The sequence below is a fragment of the Myxine glutinosa genome, chromosome 1 (assembly GCF_964187855.1).
Source record: "Myxine glutinosa chromosome 1, kmMyxGlut1.1, whole genome shotgun sequence".
NCBI classification, from domain to species: Eukaryota; Metazoa; Chordata; class Myxini; order Myxiniformes; family Myxinidae; genus Myxine; species Myxine glutinosa.
Genome location: NC_136261.1, coordinates 299710753 through 299735735, shown reverse-complemented (window position 1 = coordinate 299735735; position 24983 = coordinate 299710753). Strand labels below are relative to the sequence as shown.

The 24983-nt window shown below is 44.2% G+C and overlaps 1 protein-coding gene across 12 annotated transcripts in view; it reads right to left on the bottom strand.

Annotated features, from left to right (window-relative positions):
* LOC137439362 (uncharacterized) overlaps positions 1-24983 on the bottom strand; it is a 53233-nt gene that overhangs the window by 26277 nt on the left and 1973 nt on the right. For all 12 annotated transcript variants that reach the window (XR_013621345.1, XR_013621346.1, XM_068135141.2 and 9 more), the window contains exons 2-3: positions 23493-23611; positions 11470-11561 (exon numbers count right to left, since the gene is read on the bottom strand). Coding sequence is in view for 10 of the 12 variants with exons in the window: in XM_068135141.2 (XP_067991242.2) it covers positions 11470-11561; positions 23493-23611 (211 nt within the window). In the remaining 2 variants the exon portion in view is untranslated. The remainder of the gene's footprint in view (positions 1-11469; positions 11562-23492; positions 23612-24983) is intronic.

The window sequence follows — 24983 nt, the reverse complement described above, 5'->3', positions numbered from 1 at the left end:
AGGAAGTTAAAAAAGTGTCATTTAAAATTTTCAAATGAAAGTTCCTTAATGCCTTAAATCGAACTTATATTTTACAAGTTGGTAGTAATAACAGTCTGTTCTTTGATCCACACTTTGATTTGAGTGTTGATAAATTATCGATATACTTGAAACGTAACTATACTGCAGGAAGATATCTTGACGTACATTTCAATAATATCAAGAAAAAATAATCACAGCAACAACATCATGTATGGTTCTTTTAAATCGCCCTTACATGATAAAAACATCTCAACCTGATGTTCTTGTTTGAATCAAAATATTAGAGGCTTCGAGGGAGACTGTATCTGCTGCTGGAATTTAATAGACTTTGGAAATAAAATGGAAGACAGCTTTGAAGCTGGCCTCTCTCTTCCTCCGGCCTCTCTTTCTTTCAACCTCTGCTCAAATTTTCATTCTTGCTTCGCAGCGATTTTCTCCATCAGCTTTACCTACTGCAGTGCCAAGTCCCTTTATTTTACTCGCTCCCTTTGCTTCTGATACAGTTTGTCCACTAATTCCCATTTTTGTTCTCTGTAAATTTCCCACAGCTGTTAGCGCAATTTCACACCACGGCTCAACCTTGCAATTCCCTGCATCACTACTTGCTGGTCGTATTGTAAAAGCTGCTTAATCATGTGCCTGGTGTCCTGACAGATGGGTGCATATGATCTCGTATCATTGATCGTCATGCCAATCATACATTGTTGTCTGTTCATCATATTCAACATAAGTACCATTAATGGAGCACACCAAAACCATTCCTCTTCCCCATTTTCTGCTCCTCTTTCTTTCTATGGCCACACTCATCTTCCAACGTGTTGTATTATAAAAACCATTTACCCCGGTCAATCAAAGTAACTAATTGCCAAATGCTACTCAATTTTGGATTTCAATTTGGTTCGAGGGGCTTACACCCCCTCATCCTTTCCCCCCAGTTGAGTCCTCAATGAAGGATTCGACCCTGGGTCCAATTCCGCTCCAGACACCAATCGTAACATAAAAGCATAGAGATCCTGGGTCTTATCCAGTCCACCAGGGGTGAGCCCTGTAAGCTTAGCTGAGCGGTATGAGGTAAGCTGTACAACCACAAGGACAATAGCTCTCAGCAGTTGGCGACGTGACAGTTATGAATTTAAAATGTGGACGCAGACCCCCGCTCACGTGCTACCCTTAAAGGCCGATTCTGAAATGCAGGTCTTGGTCATGACATAAAATCAAAATGAGGAAAGGATTTAATAGTTTTACTTAATAATTAATGGCAGGGAAATTTACACAATGCAATGGATACAGCATGAAAATTGAGTACAATCAATGGAGTGCTAATTACACACTTAACTTGGTGGTTTTATACATCTTCCACTTCTTAATGATGGATTTCACCATACTCAAAGGGATAACAAGTGACTTTAAAATCTTAAAACCCTCTCCTGAACGGTGTCCTCCACCACATTATGTATGACTTCTTTGGAAAGCTACTCGATTTTCATGTTTGCCTTGTTGGTTGACCAAGTGAGTTGCACCTTAAAACTCCTTCGATAAGTAGTTAAACTCCTCAGATTAAAACTCCTTAATTTTTCTAAAGTTAAACCACTGATTACATGCAGGTGAAACCTATTCCACTTACTGGCTGGTTACCCTGCCTGACAGTGTTCCAAAGGGTATTTGCAGTTTCAGTCACAAGAACAATCACTATGACGTGATAGCAAACCCGTGGGCCCTTGGCCCACTTTCACATGTTTGTGTTAAGTTGGGTGAAGGACATTTAAGCCTAATGCCAAGACTAGTCTTGTGAGATTCATTAAGCAGAAGAAGGTATTCATTTAAAATTTGTAAAACATGTGATCATCATTTATGGATAAGCTACACACTGGATCAATGTTTCTATTGCAAGAGTACTATTTTGAAACCTCTATTTTACTGTAAATGCCACTTCTGACTGAATATACAGGTGCAGGAAAAGGCAAAGAATTGAGAATTCACATGTTGCTGTCTATAACCGAATGAACTAGAACAGCACTCAGCAGAGCGTATACCTCCGCCAGGCTGAACAGTTTATGTTTTGTATCCCACTGATAGGCCGTTTCTGGATTTGGACCTGAACCAAAATCGAATTGCTTGTTCTTGTTGCCTAACCATCCCCTTTACCAAGTTTTGTCATAATCCATCCATAACTTTTTGAAATATTGCCGTGTGCCCCAGTGATCAAGACCACTGGGTGACGAATGACCGAACGTTTTTACTCCCGAGGTGAACTCTGAATTCTTGACAGTTATTTTTATGACGTGCGCGGGAATGAAGGCAGTGAGGTGCTTACCCGAACAGAAGCCACACGGGTTTATTCATGAACCCTCGAACAAAAAAACACGACACAACAAATGAAAATGCAACGATAATGATTTAATAAAAACAAGACCAAAAAGTCTAACAGTGGCATAGCCGGGCTTGTAAAATATTAGAAATCACAAACACATATGATTAGCTTTTCAAACAGTCGCTAATTCTGCTTATAACATTAAACAAAGAGATTTGGAGGAATCTCGAGATCCATGAGGTAAGTTTTACTTACAGAACTGAGCGGAGATCTACTGTAATCTATATACCCCACAAGGTATGGAGATGTGCTCATTTACCGAGCAGCTAGCTAGTGCTTGCCAAGCCAGCTGTTCCTTAACGGTTTTGAATGGCGTGCTTGCTCGAAATCTTAAACCACTTGGTAATCTCTCCACATGAAACTTGGTAAATGAACACAAACCCAATGTTCTTGAGACCCGACCATAGATTGACTGTAATCTATATACCCCAAAGAAGAATGACCCTTTCTGCAGCTCCCATAGTGAGCGGGTGTAGGCCTACTTGTAAATTAAAATGTCGGTCGGTGGAGAAGCCGTCGTAATGACATCATAGACATAATGACGTAACAGACACAAAACTGCCGCTTCTTTAATATGTAGAACATGATATATTTTAACTTCCAGTACGTTTGCACTTTGCAGTCATGACGAAGGGATTAGTGTTATGATTAGATTTACTATAATATCAACATTACGTTATCATTATTTCGAAAATGATATTACTATCAAAAAAAACGAGGTGAATTCCTTACTTCCTCGGTTATTAATATTAGTGCCGAACACCACTCATCATTGATCATGAACCATACACCGCTTCAATCCATTAACCTTCCATTCACGACATTGGGATTAAAGTATTATGATTATATTTACGATATTATTATTATTATTACGAAAACGATACGACTGAAACGATACACTACTGCATTAAGAAACCTGGGCTTAATTTGTCCAAAGCGGTCCGAAGATGAGTCATAATGCCTAAGGCCTATACATACCGTATTGTTATGTCGGGTGGGGTAGCAATATCTAGAGCCAGATAGATCTGAATAGGTAACGTGCTTCGTCTGTCGCGGTAAGGAATCTGCCCTGTAATAAGTTTCATGTGTAGGCGTTTTGTCGGTTAAGAGTATACCAGTGAACATACCAGGATGTTCGAGTGATAAATAGAGTAGGGATTAAAGAATAACGCCCCGGTGTGTCACACCTGGTAGCCAAACCTTTGTCCTGTATGGCAATGCATTCATTTAGACACTAAGTTAGGCTCTTTATTGTAACACTAAATAATTCCCTTCCCTGACATGACTTTGGAAGACGAACAGGCAAGGGGGCTGGCTCGGGGCGCCACCGCATGGACCACGGCCAGCTGCACCTACGTGCTATGACCACGCTACACGCTACGAGCTACGAGCTATCACCACGCTACGGTCCTGTGATTGGTCAGCGCGCTAGGCGCGAACCTCCAGCCAACGAGTGCGAGAGGCACAAAGCTGAAAGGTTCGGTGGAAGTCGCTGGTTGGTAGCACGCCAAGGCTGATGTCACCGGCAAGGTTATACAGTCACGTGAAAAAGTAAGTACACCCCATGTAAAGTTTTGACTTTTTCAACATATTTCAACATACAGCTATTTGATCTTCATTTCAACAATATTGACAGATAAAGGTGATATAATATAACAAATATCATGAAACATTTACATTTTGTAGTCCATTGTATAATTTAAATGAGCATAAATGCAAATTTCGCATGTGGAAAAAGTAAGTACACCCCATGAAATGTTTTTTAATCTTTTTAACATATGTGGACATATCAATATTTGATCTTCATTGAAACAGTATTACAGATAAAGGTGATCTAATTGAACAAAAAACAATGAAAAATTGACTTTGCAATAATTTATTCAACAAAAAATTGTTGCACAGCATGCACGATTGCAAAAAACAGCTCGTTTCAAATCCCCCCCAAAAATCTCGATGGGATTTAGATCCGGGCTTTGACTTGGCCATTCCAGAACCCTCCATTTCTTTCTTTTCAGCCATTCCTTGGTGGATGTACTGGTATGTTTAGGGTCATTGTCATGTTGCAAGGTCCACCTTCGGTTGAGCTTCAACTTTCCGACAGATGGCCTCACATTATACTCAAGCACCCTCTGGTACAATGAAGAATTCATCATGGATTCTATGATGGTGAGCTGCCCAGGCCCTGATTCAGCAAAGCTGCCCCAAACCATAATATTTCCACCACCATGCTTTACAGTTGGTATCAGGTTCTTGTGGTCAAATGCTGTCTTTGGTTTTGGCCAAACATGTCTTCTGGTACTGTGGCCAAATAGCTCTACCTTTGACTCATCTGTCCAGAGCACATTGTTCCAGAAGTGCTGATCTTTGCCTAGGTGTTCATTGGCAAACTTTAGTCTTGCCCTGAAGTTATTTCTGGACAGCAAAGGTTTCCTCCTGACACACCTCCCATGTAGATCAAATTTGTGCAGCCTCTTTCTAATGGTAGACTCGTGCACTTTGACATCAACAGTGGCAAGAGCTACCTGTAGGTCCCGTGATGACATTCTGGGGTTCTTTGAGACTTCTTCCAGCATCTTGCGGTCTCCTCTCGGGCTGAACTTGCTGGGGCGGTCTGGCCTGAACAAGTTGGCAGTTGTTTGGAATCTTCTCCACTTTTCGATGATCTTCCGGACAGTCGAATGATTGATTTTAAATTGTTTGGAGATCTTTTTAAATCCCTTCCCAGACTCGTAGGCATCTATAACCTTCTTTCTGAAGGCCTCAGAGAGCTCTTTTGATCTAGGCATGGTGATGCCGCACACTTCAACAACAAAGAGCAAATCAAATTAAATGTCTGAAGTTTAAATAAGACAGGTTCCTCCAAGATCCTCTCTAACGATGTTCTAATCATTTGCACCTGAGCTGGTGCACCTGATTCTCATTTTAGGTATTTGAAGTAGTGATAAATGTAGGGGTGTACTTACTTTTTCCACATGCAAAATTTGCATTTATGTTTATTTAAATTATACAATGGACTACAAAATGTAAATGTTTCATGATATTTGTTATATTATATCACTTTTATCTATCAATATTGTTGAAATGAAGATCAAATAGCTGTATGTTGAAATATGTTGAAAAAGTCAAAACTTTACATTGGGTGTACTTACCTTTTCACGTGACTGTATCAGCGCGCGCCGAACGACATTTTGGGAGAGAACACATCCGGTTCTTGTTTTGCGCAGCCCTTCCTCTTGGACATCCGGCGCTTCGTCTTGCGCAGCACGCTCTCTTCGTCTTGGCAGACCGATCGTGAGTGGAGATCGCTGGCGGTGTTTTGAGCCGCGTGGTGCTTTTGGTGCTTTGGACGCGTGGTGCTTGGTGCATGGACCTCGTGGGAGCGGCGAGAGGCTTGGAGCGGGGCCTGGTGGCACGCGAGCGGGGCCGAGTTACACTGCAAGACTACAGACAGATAAGACTGCACACTACATTACATTTCACAATTACATAACGAACGTGTTATTTTCGTAAATCCATTCCTGTGTCTGTTGTTGAGTCTGGTGTGTGGGATCCCAATTTAGGACTTTGATTATCGTCGCGTTTCCCTGTCCCGATTCTCATTTCAATAAACCCTTGTATTATTTTCCCCTTCCATTCAAAAGCTTGTGTCCGTGTCGAGTTAATTTCCTTGCAGGATCGAAGCTGCAGTCGGCGCGCTCCAGGTAAGCTTTTACCGCAGCTCCCACTTTCCTTAATCCTCCCGCGCGACCATAGCAAAATCCGTATTGGCCGTCACCTCAATTGAAGCCGTTTTTGGTCCATCCGCGAGCCTCTGGTATTAACCGGAGGCTACGCACGACAGTATTGTTGGAAGAGACATAACGCTGATGTTTTCGATATTTGATTGTCATTTTAACAATCGGTTTGTTTGTGTTTCACACTGAATGAAAAATGTCAAGGTAGAGCATGGCGATTGTGATATACGACAGGTTCGACGATATGTTCGGCCTAAACGGCATATAAATCAAAATGGCGGTGTGTGGAGAGTCAACCGCCGCACCGCCGTAATGACATCAGACGTAATCACATCACCCTGTCATGTGACCAGATTCTCAGCTCTGATTGATATATGTTTGAGGGGACATACATACATACATACAAACGGACAAACACTGTTCTAGACGGCTCTGCCCGATGGGCTACGCCGTAATAAAGCAACGAATGAAATAAAGGTTGAGGTTAAATAATCGAAATTCCTACTTTGAGGATCCTCCATCAGACACAAAAACAGACAAGGGGAAAGATTAAAGAAATAAAATGTTTTCTTTTAGTCAGCTGGCACTCAACTGTGGCCTCAAAATGGTGCACGTGGTGAGGTCTGCAGTCCAAGGTGGCCTGAAGCCGCTCGCCCAGGAAACCCTCCAACAATGGCGCAGAGTCACTCTCCATGGCGCCACAAACGTCAGGTCAGTATTGCGGGAAATGCGGGCGGTCCTCTTTCGCTCTCCACTCGGCCTGAATCGCCAAGATTCCTCCCCCCTACCCCACCGCCCCCAACACCTTCTCCTCACGATCAAAATAGTTCCACAAAGGCTCTGAAAACTTTCCTCACAAGCGCACCCGAGCCAGAAGCACCCGAGCCACCCAAGAGAGACAAAAGACAAAGAAGAAATGCACTCTTCTTCCTCTTTCGCAAAGCCTCTCGATGACGTCATCCTGTCCAATCGCCGAGCTCCACTGAATCACCTCATGTCTCCTTGACCAATCACGAAGCTCGGCGTGTGGCCTGCCGGTTACGATATCTTGGAGGCGAGGTTTAGTTGCTGAGACCGGGACTGTTCGGGTTTCTGTCGGTAGTTATGTCGGTTATTTTTGGTTAATGGATGGTTTTAGGGCTGGCCTTATTGTCATTGTAAACAAGCGTTACGCCTAGGTCCCCCGTCGGTGAAGTGATGCGAGTTGACAAAGTGGAAGATGCAAGGCGGCCATCTTGGATTTTGACTTGGTGACCCAATTTTCAATAGCGTTCTCCCTTATGCATAGATACACCCACAAACCAGATTAGAAGTTAGTAGTTCGTTTATTTTTCAAGATATTTCGCTCACAAGGTTCAGACATATATATGGTGGCGGCCATCTTGGATTTTGACGTGGCGACCCAATTTTCAATAGCTTTGTTCCTTATGCCTAGATACACCCACACACCAGATTATAAGTTGGTACTTCGCATATTTTTCAAGATATTCCGCTCACAAGGTTCAGACATACATGGCGGTGGCCATCTTGGATTTTGACGTGGGTTGCACCCACACACCAAATTCGAATGCGGTCCTTCGCTTACGCACGCATGTACGCACGCACGGGAAAACCATAGTCCCCCTTTCGCTCCACGGTGCGACGGGGAACAAAAACGTAGGGAAAAACCACCGAGCACAATCACATACTGGGGGGAAACTATTCTTAACCCCTATCGAATTACCATAGCTTCACCCCTCATGTGAAGACACATAATCAACTTAAGCCCCAGTTTCCCTACCTAAATTACATCGAGATGTCTCCTACTTGTCCACGGTCCATGTAATACTACACAATCCTATCTTTACTGTGGTATTCCATCATCTACCCCCACAAACGTAACAATATCATGCTATAAATCATTTTTGATCCTATCATTCAAAGGTGAATAGAACACAACACAGAATATTGCCATGGCAACAACAGCAAATGTGGTTTTGCGGAAATCCCCACGCCCATAAGGGGTGGGGTGAAAATTTTTGCCCATGTGCAAACCTCTCAAACCTGATGATTCATTTGGTAGCATTCTGAATTGGGTGCAACCAGCAGTTTAGGAGGAGTTACGTGACACACAGATGGACATTGAATCTTACTTTCGAGATTTTATAACTTTTCAAACAAAGAAGTTGCTCAAGAAGTGATGTTGGGTTAATTGGGCAAAGGGTTTGAATACTTTTGTGACTGAGAATCGTCTGATTTTCTCTGTTAATCAAACTTATTCACATTTTATCTGCATTTTGCAGCTTTATAACTTTAGAGTAGTTTGTGATGACTCTATATATTAAGTTTGATTTGAAAGGATCATGAAATAAGCTCAGGTGGAATCAAAATGTGAAAACTTTGAAGGCTGGTGAATACTTTTGTAGGCCACTGTACATGATTTTATGATCATGGTAAAATGGGTGCATGCATGTGTGTGCATTAATGTGTGCACACGTATGCGTGTCCACATTTTGTTGGCCGTTTCCCATAATGTTTGATTATAATGGTAATTATCATCAGTAACATGTATTAATGTATAGCAGTGTTGTTAGAGTGGAGATACAGTGTAGGCCTGCGTTCTGCAACCTTTTTAGCCCAGGACCCAATAAAAAACCCAGGCATCCAGCCGCGACCCATCGAACCCCCCCCCACCCCCCACTAACCATCACGGAAATATCGATTGCTTATGACGTTAATATCTTGGTACGGGTTCGGTTCATCATCTTTGTACAGTAGTACAATTCGTAATTGAACAATAAAGCAAAGTGATGACAATCATACCAAACACTGTCCTTATTTTGTTGTTATTTTGTACGGATCTCCACGACCATGAGGAGAGAGAGAGCGAGAGACCACGCCCCCCTTGAGAATGAGCAGCGACTTCGATCACAGACACCGCCCACTTGATATTATTTTCAGCCAATCAGGCGTAAACTCCCTGCCTTGTTAGCAGCTTCGGAAGAGATGAATCCGCCCCTACGATGAATCCGGATGAAGATTTAATGAAGAAGATGAAGATGATGAAGATGAAGATGAATCTCACAACATTCATTAGTGGTGTATCTTTTGTGAAATAGAATAAAACGTTGATTATTAAAGTGACACGCCAAGATAAGGTGTTTGAACTTTATTTTAATCTTCATCGTGAATAGATGATGAACTTAAAATGTAACATGAACTGATAAACAAAACAAGAATAACTTTTACTGAAAAAAACCCGACATGCATCTGAACTTATATCCAGGTTCAATGTTCCGTTATCATGAACATTAAATAAACAACTTTCACTGATTAAACCCGAAAGTGAAACTTACAAGCCTAATTCAAATGTTCCGTTAGCAACATTGTAGATGTGGATTATCCACATCAGTGCGATGGTTGACTTTGCATATTGGCTACGAGATCATCGATTCGGCTTTAAAGCGGCGCTAATGCCTCGCGGTGGAGGAAGCAGTGAGTCCAGCTTGCCTCTGGTGCCACATCTTGGATGAGCTTAATGACACCGCTGCGCCGACCTGTCATCGATGCCGCACCATTGGTACAAACGCCAACACAGTCTTCCCACCTGAGGCTATGCAATGCGATGTGGTTGTTGACGACTGCGAATATTTCTGCGGCCGTGGTCTTGGTCTGTAGCTCGTCACATGCCAGAAGATCCTCCATAAAATCATCGCCATGCCGATAACGAACAAAGATGAGGATCAACGCCTCCTGTGCGATGTCCATTGACTCGTCCAACTGGACGGCATCTTGGAAGCCGCCGTCTCTCCAAGCACTTCTCTGCACATCACCTTAGCGCATGGCAGGTTGAGTTGCTCTGCAACATAAGAGAAATAAAATAACACATGAACATTTCTTTCACTTTATGATAAATCTCGATTTTGTTCCAAGGCAGCGGGTCCCAACGTGGGGGTCGTTTGAGGTTTTCCGGGGGTCATGAATGGGTCATAAATAACATATCAATTTGTTGAGCCCATTTTTAGGAACCCAACAAAGGTACATACCACACACAGTATTTTGTTCGCGTATGCACGTACGTCACAACCCCCAGGTTAAGAACCGCTGTTCCAAGGCATTATAAAAATTCAATATGTACGATGTGATTGCCGTAAGTACTTTTTAAAAAGAGGCAAAGTTTAAGAATGGCTGTATTGCAACAAACAATAAAACTTACGAAGTTGTGATATACCAACGTATACATGGAACGAGTAATAGTAAGCAAGAACCCGACACATCAATATTCTAAAGATGAAATGAAAAACTAAATTTAACTATATTTACAGTGCCATGTATTACTTTATGAACCTACAAACCGCCAATGCAGTGAAATACTTTTATGAAAAAAAACAAAAAACTTACCCGCAATAGTGTACGGTTTCTTTTCTGTGGCTATCTTCTCCGCCACCAGGTTCCTGGCTTTGGTCAGTCCCTTCGGCGGAAAAACAGCCGAACTCATTACTGACTTGCTGTTGTTCATCTCGCGTTCTTTCTGGAGAAAAAACTCCCGCGACTTGTTGGCATGATCTCCATGTTTCTTCTCGAGGTGCCGTTTCAGCTTTTGGGGCCTGAGGGACTCGTTGGCCAACACGTCAAGGCATATCACACACTGTGGTCGATGAACATTGTGCTTATCGATATTCAAGGTGAACCCATAGTTCAGGAACACAGGCTGATACTTTCTAGCCATGGCGAGTACCTTACGCTCACAGCTCAATCTTTCGAATGAAAAGCAATGGACATTCGCGTGTCGGAAACTAAACGTATGACCTGACTGACCGGATGCACACGCGGTACATCGGTACAGCGCGGTAGAAGAGTCCACACTATAAAGTTTGTGTCGGCATTCGTTTGATCTCTGTTCTGTTCAGTCGGGAGAAGTAAATCGTCGATAAAGTTTTTTTCCCGCGATTTCTGAAACGATCGTGCGACCCATTGAAAATCCTTCGCGACCCAAACATTGGGTGGCGACCCATAGGTTGCGGAACGTCAGTGTAGACTACATGAGCAGATGTGCCTTTTTCTGCACCTAAATATACAGTATTAACATTTATTTAAAGGCAGCTGTGTTGCCATGAAACCTCTGGCATCTGTATGAGGGTTGACAATAAATGTATTGTTTCCATTGATCACAGCTCGGCGTTTCGGCAGATAAAAGTACAGCATTGAATTTCATAGCTGGAACATGCATGAAATGATCGTTTCATGGTTGGAACGTGTATAAAATGAAAAACACTAAGCAGTAACAGTAATTAAAATACACATTGTCACAAACTATTAACTCAACAATCAAACATTGATAAAGCACCATTGATATGAACTCACCAGGGGCCGGGGTTCCTGATGACAATAGCTGCCATGGTGATGAGCCCACGTGACCAGTGATGTCAACGCGAGCAAAAGGTCTTCTTTGAAGCCTGTTGGTCATATATTCTCGTTTCAAATCACAAATCAAATTTTTCCAATGGACAAACTACAACGGCACTCAGTGCAGTGCATACCTCCGCTAGGCTGGACAGTTTACGTTTTGTATCCCACTGATAGGCCAAATCTGCATCCATCCGGACCTTAACCAAAATCGAATCAGCTTGTTCTTGTCACCATAACTAACTCATCCACCCACAGCTTTTTGAAATATCATGCTATATATACTTTTTGGCCTCATCTCTCAATGGTGAAGAATCACTTACATAATTCAAAAAAACTAGCAGAGTACACACCCCCTGGGAGGGTTGAGTTTGTGCATCACTTGCTGAAAAAAGTATAGTCTGTGTTTTGCAAGAAAACTACAGATGTTTGCGTTGTGTGCACTTAACAGATGCCAGATGATCTCAAGGTCGAAAGGGTACGTTCCCATAGTAGTTTGTGTCTTAGGAGTCAAAAGGGTCTAATCTTTCAAGCATGTAAAAGGGTTCTAAAAAGGTCCAAGTGGTCCAAAGCTCTAAATGGTCAAGGGTGCAAACTGTCCAATCTGTCTGAAGGGTATATGGGGTCAAAATGGTGTTAAGGCCTAAGGGGTCTAAATGGACTTGAGGGGTGTAAAGGTCTCAAGATTAATGGATCTAAAGGGTCAAAAGGGTCTTAAAGGCAAAATGGGTCTTAGGGATCTTTCGGTCCTTAAGGGTTCTTCTGGATATTTGGGTCCTCAGTGTCATTTGGGTATTTTGAGTCCTTGGGGTCTTTTGGATCCTGTGTCTTTTGGGTCTATAGGGTCCTCTCAGTAGACTTTGGGATATTTTGGGTCCTCAGGGTCTTTTGGGTCCTTTTGAGTCTCTTTGCAGTTTCTTTGGGTTCTAGGGGGGCGGGGAGTGGATTACAATTATGGATGACGTCCGGTCAGCTGTCCAATCAATGGATGAAAAGCAGCCATACATATATACAAACATACATACACTCCATTGTGTGTGTGTATGTATGTATGTATGTATGTATGTATGTATATATATATATATGTGTGTATATATATATATATATATATATATATATATATATATATATATATATATATATATATATATATATATATATATATATAGTCACCGTGCCATTCTTGCTCAAGTCGAAAAAAGCGTTTACGACATAATCACAAAAAACGTTTTTTTTTTCAGCCATCTGGATCAGTACTGAATTTAAATTCTGTTAAGTGAAGAAAACTGTCGTCATTGGTGTTGTCCCTGGTGTTGGGCTAGCGGCTAGGGTGCCGGCTTAGGATCCTAGGATCCTGGGTTCGAATCCCGGTCAATCGCTGAATTAACGCCAGGGGGGTTGACTCAGCCTGTCATCCTTCCGAGGTCGGCAAATTGAGTACCAGTTCACTGGTAATTCCCTGCTTGTCGTTAAAGGCGGCAAAAAGGGTTGGCATCAGGAAGGGCATCCGGCCGTAAAACATTGCTTCAAAAAGGGGACCGAAAAACAACAACAACCACAGTTCCCGAAAAAGGCCAACCCCCGCTTGCGGGGAAAAATGGCCTCTAAAAGGTGGTTTTTTTTAAGTGAAGAAAACCTCGATTATCATTGCATGCAATTGTAGAGAAACATGTAAATAAGCTAAATTTATAAATAACAGAGATTATCAAACACCGTGAGCAATTTTGGCTTGGGCAAATCACCGTGAGCAATTTTGGCTTGGGCAATTATGGCACGGAGAAGTGCGAGAGACAATATTGCTCACGGTTCTACCTAAATGCTGACGACCCTTTGGAACGAATAATCAAGAAATTAATTTTTTATGATACATTGACTTTGTTTTCATTTATACACTGGTTTTTTAGGTCATCTCCTTCCGGAGATAGGTCACTAATAATGCCGGTCTCGATGTCCGTCCATGAAGGTGAATATCGGAAAGACGAAGGTGATGGCAAGTGGTAAAGCATGTGGTGAGGTGGAAAGAACTGGGAAGTGGCCGTGTGCTGTGTGCAGGAAGGGTGTCGGAGTGAACTCCATTCAATGTACAATGTGCGCTGAGTGGGTTCATCAAAAATGTAGTGGTCTGAGAGGGTCATTTACCAGTGTGGCAGCTACATTCAAATGTAAGGTGTGCACAGAGGGAGCTGCAGATGGAGGCAATGTTGAGTTGGATCTTGGAGACGGCGTGAAGCTGGAAGGTGTGAAAACATTTTGCTACCTCGGAGACATGCTGAATGGAGAAGGTGGATCAGACTCGGCAACGGTTGCTCGAGTGAGATGTGCATGGAAGAAGTTTCGGGAACTGAGTGGCATGCTGATGAGGAGGAGAGTGTCGCTGAAGCTGAAGGGAAAGGTGTATGCTGCATGTGTGAGAAGTGTTATGATTTATGGGAACGAGACATGGGTAATGAACGTAGAGCAGCAACGAAGGCTGGAAAGGGTGGAAATGTGAATGGTTCGATGGATGTGCGGAGTATCGTCGAGAGAGAGGAAGACAAATGATGAATTGCAAAAGATGATGGGATTATTGCCTGTGATTGATGCTGTGAAGAGGAACAGGTTGAGATGGTTTGGTCATGTGTTGAGGAAGGATGAAAGTGACTGGTTGAGAAGAGTGATGGAAATTGATGTAGAAGGAAGTAGAGGACGGGGAAGACAGAGAAAGACTTGGCTAAAGATGGTGGAAGAAGAAATGCGGGCAAGGGGGTTAACAAGGAGAGATGCAGAAAATAGGGCAAAATGGAGAAGATTGTCATGGGGACCGCAAGGCTAACCACCGCTCTAGCAGGGAAAATGGCCTTAAAATGCATGTTGTTGTTGTTGTTGATGTCCGTCCGTCCCCACTTTTTTCAACGAGGGTTATAGAGATGGGTTAGGGACTTAGGGTTCGTTGAATTTAATGGGAGGAGTCATTATTTCGGTGATATACGATGAGCGGAAATGGCACGAACACTCGATAAGCAGAAATGGCACGGAGTTGAACAAACACATTTTTTTCAGCGAAAAAAACGTGTATAGACATTATTTTATGAATTGACAGTCACTAGACACAATAACCAATCACTGGATAACAAAATGTCATTTTCGATAAAATTCGACTTGAGTAAGAATGGCACGAAGGTGACGATATATATGTGTATGTATGTATGTATGTATGTATATATGTATGCCTCAGCCCGGCCACTCTGTCAACAGACAGAGATTTATTCATTGGTCCCCATAGGCTAAACATCAAGCAGAGCCGCCAATCCAGATTTCGGGCTTATTGACCTGTTTTGGGGCCACAGGAAAGGCCTGCCTTTTTTGCTTGTGAAAAAAGGTAAAAAGTCAAACATTTGAACAGCCTTGGACGTGCACCTTGACCCCATGGCCAAGGCACAACGTCAACAAGGCTGTCCCAATAACATTACACATGCGCCTCAACCCCAAGGGGGAAGCACATGGTCATTCAAACGCATGCATCATGCCCCCGAAGGGCCACAATGCATGGTCATACAATTGGGACCACTCCTCTTAATAGGAGTAAGACCCCTTAATCCACCAGCAGGGCATTACTCCTGCCAGGTCCGATTTGCATGCAAGTCTACCGCCCCTGTTTTGGGGCCACAGGAAAGGCCTGCCTTTTTTGCTTGTGAAAAAAGGTAAAAAGTCAAACATTTGAACAGCCTTGGACGTGCACCTTGACCCCATGGCCAAGGCACAATGTCAACAAGGCTGTCCCAATAACATTACACATGCGCCTCAACCCCAAGGGGGAAGCACATGGTCATTCAAACGCATGCATCATGCCCCCGAAGGGCCACAATGCATGGTCATACAATTGGGACCACTCCTCTTAATAGGAGTAAGACCCCTTAATCCACCAGCAGGGCATTACTCCTGCCAGGTCCGATTTGCATGCAGGTCTACCGCCCCGCGTTTTGGGCCCGCAGGTAAGGCCAGCCTTTTTTACAATGAAAAAAGGTAAAAAGTCCAAACATTTGAACAGCCTCGGACGTGCACCTTGACCCCATGGTCAAGGCACAGCGTCAACAAGGCTGTCCCCATAACAATACACATGCGCCTCAACCCCGAGGGGGAAGCACATGGTCATTCAAACGCATGCATCATGCCCCCGAAGGGCCACAATGCATGGTCATACAATTGGGACCACTCCTCTTAATAGGAGTGAGACCCCTTAATCCACCGGCAGGGCATTACTCCTGCCAGGTCCGATTTGCATGCAGTTTTTTTCCCTGTATTGGGGGCCACAGGGAAGCCCTGCCTTTTTTACAAGAAAAAAGGTAAAAAGTCAAACATTTGAACAGCCTTGGACGTGCACCTTGACCCCATGGTCAAGGCACATCGTCAACAAGGCTGTCCCCATAACAATACACATGCGCCTCAACCCCGAGGGGGAAACGCATGGTCATTCAAACGCATGCATCATGCCCCCCAAAGGGCCACAATGCATGGTCATACAGTTGGGACCACTCCTCTTAATAGGAGTGAGACCCCTTAATCCACCGGCAGGGTATTACTCCTGCCAGGTCCGATTTGCATGCAGTTTTTTTCCCCTCGTCAGGACGGCATACTGCAAAAAAATCCAACCAATGAGGACCAAAATCGTCTATTAAGATGATCAAGGCACCTCCTAGCTTTAATGGTGAGCATTGGTTAGATTTTTTTGCAGTATGCCGTCCTGACAAGGGTCAATAAGCCCGAAATCTGGATTGGTGGCTCTGCTTGATGTTTAGCCTATGGGGACCAATGAATAAATCTCTGTCTGTCGACAGAGTGGCCGGGCTGAGGCCTCCGGGTCGGAGGTGACGCTTTGGTCTAGGACTTCGGTCCACAGGAGATCGGGACAGCGCTCGTCACGCTGTTATGTCGTTGATTATTATCCCCGCCGATCGCACCGCACCCCCTGGTTTTGGTTTGCACTGGTGGGAACGATGGTCTGTGTGGCAGACAGGCTGTTGGTTCCTTGCGGGTTATGCGGTATTTACCGTGTGACATAATTCCTGGCTGGTGCTCACCATTAAAGCGAGGAGGTGCCTTGATCATCTTAATAGACGATTTTGGTCCTCATTGGTTAGTTTGTTTGCAGTATGCCGTCCTGACGATGGTGCAAATCGTACCTGACAGGAGTAATGCCCTGTCAGTGGATTAAGGGGTCTTACTCCTATTGAGAGGAGTGGTCCCACCTGTATGACCATGCATTGTGGCCCTCCGGGGGCATGATGCATGCGTTTGAATGACCATGCGTTTCCCCCTCGGGGTTGAGGCGCATGTGTATTGTTATGGGGACAGCCTTGTTGACGATGTGCCTTGACCATGGGGTCAAGGTGCACGTCCAAGGCTGTTCAAATGTTTGACTTTTTACCTTTTTTCTTGTAAAAAAGGCAGGGCTTCCCTGTGGCCCCCAATACAGGTAATGCCCTGTCAGTGGATTAAGGGGTCTTACTCCTATTGAGAGGAGTGGTCCCAATTGAATGACCATGCATTGTGGCCCCTCGGGGGCATGATGCATGCGTTTGAATGACCATGCGCTTCCCCCTTGGGGTTGAGGCGCATGTGTATTGTTATTGGGACAGCCTTGTTGACGTTGTGCCTTGGCCATGGGGTCAAGGTGCACGTCCGAGGCTGTTCAAATGTTTGACTTTTTACCTTTTTTCACAAGCAAAAAAGGCAGGCCTTAGCTGTGGCCCCAAAACAGCGCAAATCGTACCTAACAGGAGTAATGCCCTGTCAGTGGATTAAGGGGTCTTACTCCTATTGAGAGGAGTGGTCCCAATTGAATGACCATGCATTGTGGCCCCTTGGGGGCATGATGCATGTGTTTGAATGACCATGCGCTTCCCCCTTGGGGTTGAGGCGCATGTGTATAGTATTTGGGACAGCCTTGTTGACGTTGTGCCTTGACCATGGGGTCAAGGTGCACGTCCGAGGCTGTTCAAATGTTTGACTTTTTACCTTTTTTCACAAGCAAAAAAGGCAGGCCTTAGCTGTGGCCCCAAAACAACGGCGGTAGACCTGCATGCAAATCGGACCTGGCAGGAGTAATGCCCTGCTGGTGGATTAAGGGGTCTTACTCCTATTAAGAGGAGTGGTCCCAATTGTATGACCATGCATTGTGGCCCTCCGGGGGCATGATGCATGCGTTTGAATGACCATGTGCTTCCCCCTTGGGGTTGAGGCACATGTGTAATGTTATTGGGACAGCCTTGTTGACGTTGTGCCTTGGCCATGGGGTCAAGGTGCACGTCCAAGGCTGTTCAAATGTTTGACTTTTTACCTTTTTTCACAAGCAAAAAAGGCAGGCCTTTCCTGTGGCCCCAAAACAGGGTCAATAAGCCTGAAATCTGGATTGGCGGCTCTGCTTGATGTTTAGCCTATGGGGACCAATGAATAAATCTCTGTCTGTCGACAGAGTGGCCGGGCTGAGGCCTCCGGGTCGGAGGTGACGCTTTGGTCTAGGACTTCGGTCCACAGGAGATCGGGACAGCGCTCGTCACGCTGTTATGTCGTTGATTATACAGTCATCCCTCATTTATCGCAGGGGTTACGTTCCAGAACCCCCCGCGATAGGTGAAAATCCACGAAGTAGAAACCATATATTAATTTTATTATTTTTATATATTTTAAGCCTTTAAAAACCCTCCCCATACTCTTATAAACCTTTCCCACGCTCTTATAAACCCTTTCTACACTCTTAAACACACTTTTGAGACCCATCCTTACGTATTAGAAAAATATTTGTACGTGTATATATAGCTGTACAGTATATTTGAAAATACTGTAATAGCTCCTGGGTAAGTATATCAATAATAGTTTTTACTGTACTGCACAGCAAAGAAGAGCATTACAGCTCTTCTGAAGGCGCCACTTCAGCAGGCGCCTCGTCAGGTGGTGCAGTATCTTCGTCGTCATCCGGAACTTCTTTTCGTGCTGAAGACGTAGGCGTGTCTTCTTTCTTTTTTCGGGTGAGGAACATAGTGATGGGCAGTTGCTGGCGCTGCCTTTTCTTCTGGGCGAGGAGGTTTTTATAGACTTCAATGCCTCCGTCGATTACATTTCTGAACTTCAACGAACGAATCATCTGGGGGTCCCATTCTTCAGCCCTTTCCTTAAGTTATTTTGCAATTCTCACTAGGGTTGCGAGGCATTCCAGTGATAGGCCTTCTTCTTCTTCATCCCCTGCACCCTCTTCTTCCTCTTCTTCTTCCTCACTTGCTGACTTCGTCATCTCCGCCAGGTCTTCGTCCGTTAACGGATCTGAGTGGGTCTCGAGCAGCTCCTCAACGTCATCGGGAGTCATATCGTTGAAGCCATCTCCTCCTAGTAATTTTGCCAGCTTCACTGCCTTATCTACTGCAGAGTGGTGGACTTCGTCAGGAGAGAAACCCTTGTACACGTAATCGTGGACTACTTCTGGCCACAATTTTTGCCAGCAGGCATTCAAAGTTTCTGTCTTCATCTCCTTTATGGCCATCTGAATATTTTGCAGACACGTTGCAATGGTGTACTCACGCCAGTACGCCTTCAGCGAGAAGTTTTCGTCCGAGTCCATAGCCTCGACCAGGTGCTGCAGGGTGTTTCGCGTATAAAGTGCCTTAAATGCACGAATGACGCCTTGATCCATGGGCTGTATCAGCGATGTGGTGTTTGGCGGTAAGAACTCTATTTGTACGCCATCATACGACAGGTCGAGCGCGTGACCTCCTGCATTATCCATGAGCAACAGCACTTTGAACTCGAGTCCTTTTTCTGCGAGATAAAGCTTGACCTCGGGAATGAAGCACTGGTGGAACCAATCCGATGTGAGGAGTTTCGTAATCCAGGACTTCTGGTTGTGCATCCAAAACACTGGCAGCAGGTTCTTATTTTTGTTTTTGAGGACCCTTGGGTTTTTGGACTTATAAATAAGACCAGGCTTTATCATAAAGCCCGCAGCATTCCCACACATTACTAAAGTCACCCGATCTTTGTGGGCCTTAAATCCAGGGGCTCTGGCTTCCTCGATCATGATGAAAGTACGAGACGGCATCCGTTTCCAAAATAAGGCTGTCTCATCCATCTATCTATAATTCCAGTAATCTCTGTGTGTTTGTTTGTACGTTTGTACGTTTGTTTGTCTGTGACCGCTGTTTCTCGACAACCACGGGTCCGATATACTTTAAACTTGCCAGGTATATTGCTGGGGACCCGAGGATGTGCCTTTTCAAGGTTTCATATTAATCTGACAATTACTTACCGAGCTATGTCCAAAAAACGATTCAACCAATCAGAGAGCAGCGAGCTATCGCGTGTGCCGAACGTGGCGAACACACTCTGCCTCGGATGGCACATTTGAGAGCGTATTCATTTATTTCCCGTCGGCAAACTATGTTGGCGCTATGTTGGCGTTAAACGATGTTTTAAAACTAATTAAAACCCCGGGGGGATTGTCACTGTACTCGCAAGCCGTTCGCCGTTCGCTTTGGCGTTGCGAATGGACCAAAACATTTCATGCACCAAACCATTTCATGTAAAGCGTTCGCCGTTCGCTTTGGCGTTGCGAATGGACCAAAACATTTCATGAACCAAACCATTTCATGTAAATAGAGGGGGGGATATAATTTTAGATATAGATATAGTACGGGCATGCCCTAGTATTAAAAACTTGTTCAGGCTTATAACCCCCTTCCTCGATGATCGTCCTGAACATCTCATTCACGTACCCCTCGGCGGCAGCTTTATCAGCAGAAGCAGCTTCTCCATGCAGGACCACGCTCTTTAGCTTAAATCGTTTTTTAAATTTTTCAAACCAACCCTTGCTGGCATCGAATTTGGTTGGTTTGGTGGGAGATGCGGTCGATGGTTCGGATTCGGGGTCGTCATCGCCAGCGCCTTCAGCAAACTTGGCGTAAAGCTGCCTGGCCTTCTCACGGATAACGTTGGTATCCAGTGGGATATTCTTCTTCCTGCAGTCACTGATCCAAAGGGCCAATGCAGACTCCATCCTTACAATGGCCTTATTGCGTGAAGTTACCACCCTTTTCGCTGTCTGGTTAAAGGACACTGCTGCCGTCGCCCTTATATTCTTTTTGTCCTTCTTAATGTACCGGACCGTAGATTCATTGAGCCGGTAATGGCGGCCTACAGCCGCAAAGCTTCTCCCTTCCTTTAACATGTCGAGGCGTTTCACCTTCTCTACGATATTAAGCATCTTCCTCTGGCACTTAGGTTCAGTGCCAGAACCCTTAGAAGACGCAGAACGTTTACCCGTCATCGTAGGGCTTGAAACAACTTCACAATTTTACACAAAATGCACAAAAACACAACACCGCAGGATACTGAACAGCGTGCTCTGATTGGTCGCGTCTCATCCATCTGCCAATAGTGTGCCGCGTACGAAATCATCTGGGCAAACGAGCGCAAGCAACCCAAGCATGGTTTTCCATACGCGCGATTCTTTGTCTACTCATTTATAATGCGTATTTTATTTCGATTTACTGTAATATTCTTTAAATATAGGTTTTAATTAATGTGTTATATTTTTATTTATATTATTATTAATTTTTTAGGCTAGAAAATACTTATTTTACCGCAAAAATAATTAAAATCTAAAAAAATAAAAATACCTAGAGGCCGCAGAATCCCGCGATATAATGAAAAATCCGATATATAATTTTACATATACTAGCGAGAAAAACCCGCGATGTACCGAAGCCGCGAAAAGTGAAGCGCGATATAGCGAGGGATTACTGTATATATATATATATACTTATATATATATATTATTCAGCTTATATATATATATATAAATATATAGTATTAGCTGAAAGCACCCGGCGTTGCCCGGGTTATTTTTGAATGAATTTACTGCTATAATTCAGCTTTTACTCACGGCCGTAGAAGTTTGACTACAATAATTCAGCTCAGCTTTTAATTGCGAAATGGGCCCAGCCCGGCCGATGCGGCCTCGCCACCGAGCCTATAACCTTCCCGGGGCCCGTCCCGACATTTTGGGTTCTTTTTGAATGAATTTACTACGATAATTCAGCTTTTACTCGCGGCCGTAGAAGAATGACTCCTATAATTCAGCTCAGCTTTTAATTGTGAAATGGGCCCAGCTCTGCCAACGTGGCCTCGCCACCTAGCCTATAACCTTCCCGGGGCCCGTCCCGACATTTTTGGTTCTTTTTGAATGAATTTACTACTATAATTCAGCTTTTACTCGCGGCCGTAGACGATTGACTACGATAATTCAGCTCAGCTTTTAATTGTGAAATGGGCTCAGCTCGGCCGAGGTGGGCCTCGACCGGCCTCGCCACGTAGCCTATAACCTTCCCGAGGCCTGTCACAACATTTTTGGTTCTTTTTGAATGAATTTACTATGATAATTCAGCTTTTTACTCGCGGCCGAAGAAGATTGACTACTATAATTCAGCTCAGGTTTTAATTGTGAAATGGGCCCGGCCCGGCGGCCTCACCCGGCCTCGCCACCTAGCCTAAAACCTTCCCGGGGCCCGTCCCGACATTTTTTGTATGAGAGGTTTCCTCCTATATTTCACCGTTCAGGAGATTAGCTTGCGCAGACAAACAAACAAAAACTTTCTTTTTTAATACAAGAGAGAAGATAGATATATATAATATAAAAAATCGGGAGATTAAATCAGACGCGGACGTCGCTTCAGGACGTCGATCTTTAATTTTTGACAAGCTTTCGACCAACAAAGGTCTTCTTCTGAGTCGGCCCCAAGTTCAACGGAAGTATGTTTATGATTGTATATGATATGATATATGTATATGATATATGATAATCATATATGTATATGATTGTCATGGGGCCCGCAAGGCTAACCCCCGCTCCAGCAGGGAAAATGGCCTTAAAATGCAAGCACTCGGCTGCTTGCACGTGTGCATTAATATATCCCACAGTATCTGCTGCAAGAGTACCGTCTTTTGAATAACTATCTCAGATAACTATCTCATATCTCAGATAAATATCTCACAATAACTATCTCAGTGAATAACCGTCTCAGATTTGTGGTGAGTCATCAAATCATCCTAAGGAAGGGTTAATACGTCAACCGATTAGAAAAACCCACAAGCACAAAATAAGGAAACTACTACACACAAGATTTACAGCTCGGCCATTTAATTATAATTGGCAGGTGATGGCTGTGGCTCATCAATTACAGTTCAAGCAGACAGTTTCTGTCTCTTTTTTCACCAAGGAGTGCTACTTGAATGAATGAATGAATGAATGATCGTTTTAAGGCCATTTTCCCCCGCTAGTGCGGGGGTTAGCCTTGCGGGCCCCATGACAATCATGGTTCCCTGTTTGAGGCAATGTTTTTATGGCCGGATGCCCTTCCTGACGCCAACCCTTAGTCACCTCTTACGATGCGCAGGGATACGGTGTACCTATTCTAAATCGGGGTACACACCAGGATCATTCATCCCAGCAAGCTGGTACTCAATTTGCCGACCTCGGAAGGATGACAGGCTGAGTCAACCCCCCTGGCGTTAATTCAGCGATCAACTGGGATTCGAACTCAGGATCCTAGGTATCCCAGGCCTGTGCCCTAACCGCTAAGCCAACACCAGGCTACTTGAGGTATACTACCTACCTATTACCAGGCTACTACAAGTGCTACTTGAGGTACACTATTTTGACAAGTCCCAGCAAAATACCTGGGTGAAGGGCAAGGACTCGTTCTCGTGTTATAACCTATTGATGAGTTCGATTTGTTTTTTTTTATTAAACAAATCATACTAGTGGCCACAAGTTGTGGTCGTGCAAACTCAGAAACACCTTTTTCTGGCACACGTTGCTGAGTTTTCATTAAATTATAAGGAATTTGTGTCTGAAAAAAACGACTTTTTCTGCAGGGAGAGATCATTCAATATGGTAAAGGTAAAGAAAATAATTGATTAAGAAAAAATACATCACTAAAAAGAACGATTCAAACCGGGTGTGTGTTGTTGTTGCTCTGTTGCCCCAGGCCCCAGTTGCTCTGTTGCCCCAGGTGTGTTGTTTTGTGCAGATTCGACTGTCTCTGCTTGCTTATCTCTTTTGCTTACATTCAACCTGCCAAGTACAAACAAAATAGGGCAAACAAATAGGAGTGAATAACTGAAAACAGTGTTAAATTCTACTTTAAAAAATTATGAGGAAGATGCTGCCTTCTCATTGGTTGTATTTTAATGCCCCACGACAGCCAACTTAGGAACCCTTTGGAATTCCCCTTTAGAACCCCCTAGAATTACTTTTTCTCCCAAGCAGTGCTTTTACTGCTGAGTTTATGCAGGTTTGCTATTATGTCCGACTATTTTCTCAAATTGTGACTTGAACAGGTGACTGTGTCGACGGGTTTCTGTGCAGTCAGTGATAACATGATAAGGGAGCAGAAAAGCTACCTATTGTGCTGTTTTGATCTGGGAATGCCGTTTGCTTTTATGAGCGGGAGAAGGGTGAGATTAAAGATGGGACAACTTTGTAAGAGGGAAAGGGTTGAGAACTGTTGGTAGGAGGGGAGGCATGGGGGAGAGGGTTGAAGGTTTGAGTGTGGGGAAGGGGTCGATGCCTTAGCGTTAAGTGTGGAAGAGTGAGGACTTGTTGTTGGGGGAAAGGGGGAGGGAGGAACGCAAGTCTCAACGCAAGTGGGGGACCAAATATTCCCCATTCTTCCCCGCTGCCCGGATTCGTCAGGGCAGTGCGGTCACTGTCAGAGTGCCGATCTGTCCCCATGGACCGGCCCCCTTTCCCTCTTGTCTCTCCTCTATCTCTCTCTCTAACTTTGTCATGGCCCTGACTTTATGAAGGTGGGGGTACATCATCTTGGATGTGGGGGATCTCTGGGTCACTCCTGCGAGATAAATTGGCTGCCTCTGTGCCGTGGGCTTGTTCAAGAGAACTGTCCAGGGATATAAAATAACAACTTCCCCAATCTGTTCAGTCCCATTCTTCCCTCCAGGGCTTTAAGACAATTGTTCGCAAGTACTTCAGATCATCCACCATCCATACTCATAATCTCTTCTACCCCAAACGACCCCATTCCCAAGCATTGCTATTTTCCAGACTGTGAATTCCCTCCCCCTCCCTCACCTGTTTTCGTTTGTTAGTTGGCTTGTTGCTTTTTCATCCCTGCTTCCCCCTTCTTGTTATTGTTGTGTTTCACTCAGATTGTGTGCAGGTTGCTCACCCCTTTGTGTCATCCTTCCCCCCCCCCCCCTCCCTCCATCTCACTTCTACTCTGCTGGTGATGCTTTCACCTTTCCATTTTGTTCCCTTCCTTTCTGCTCCAGTTCCTATACGAGCCTCGACAATATAAACAAAAAAAGAAGAGGGGCACCAATAGTAAGAGGATGCTGCACCGTGACATAGAGTGAAAGGATGATGTATATCGGAGTACAACCCTTGGTGCATAGAGGTGAAATCTGACCTAATAAAAATCTGCGAA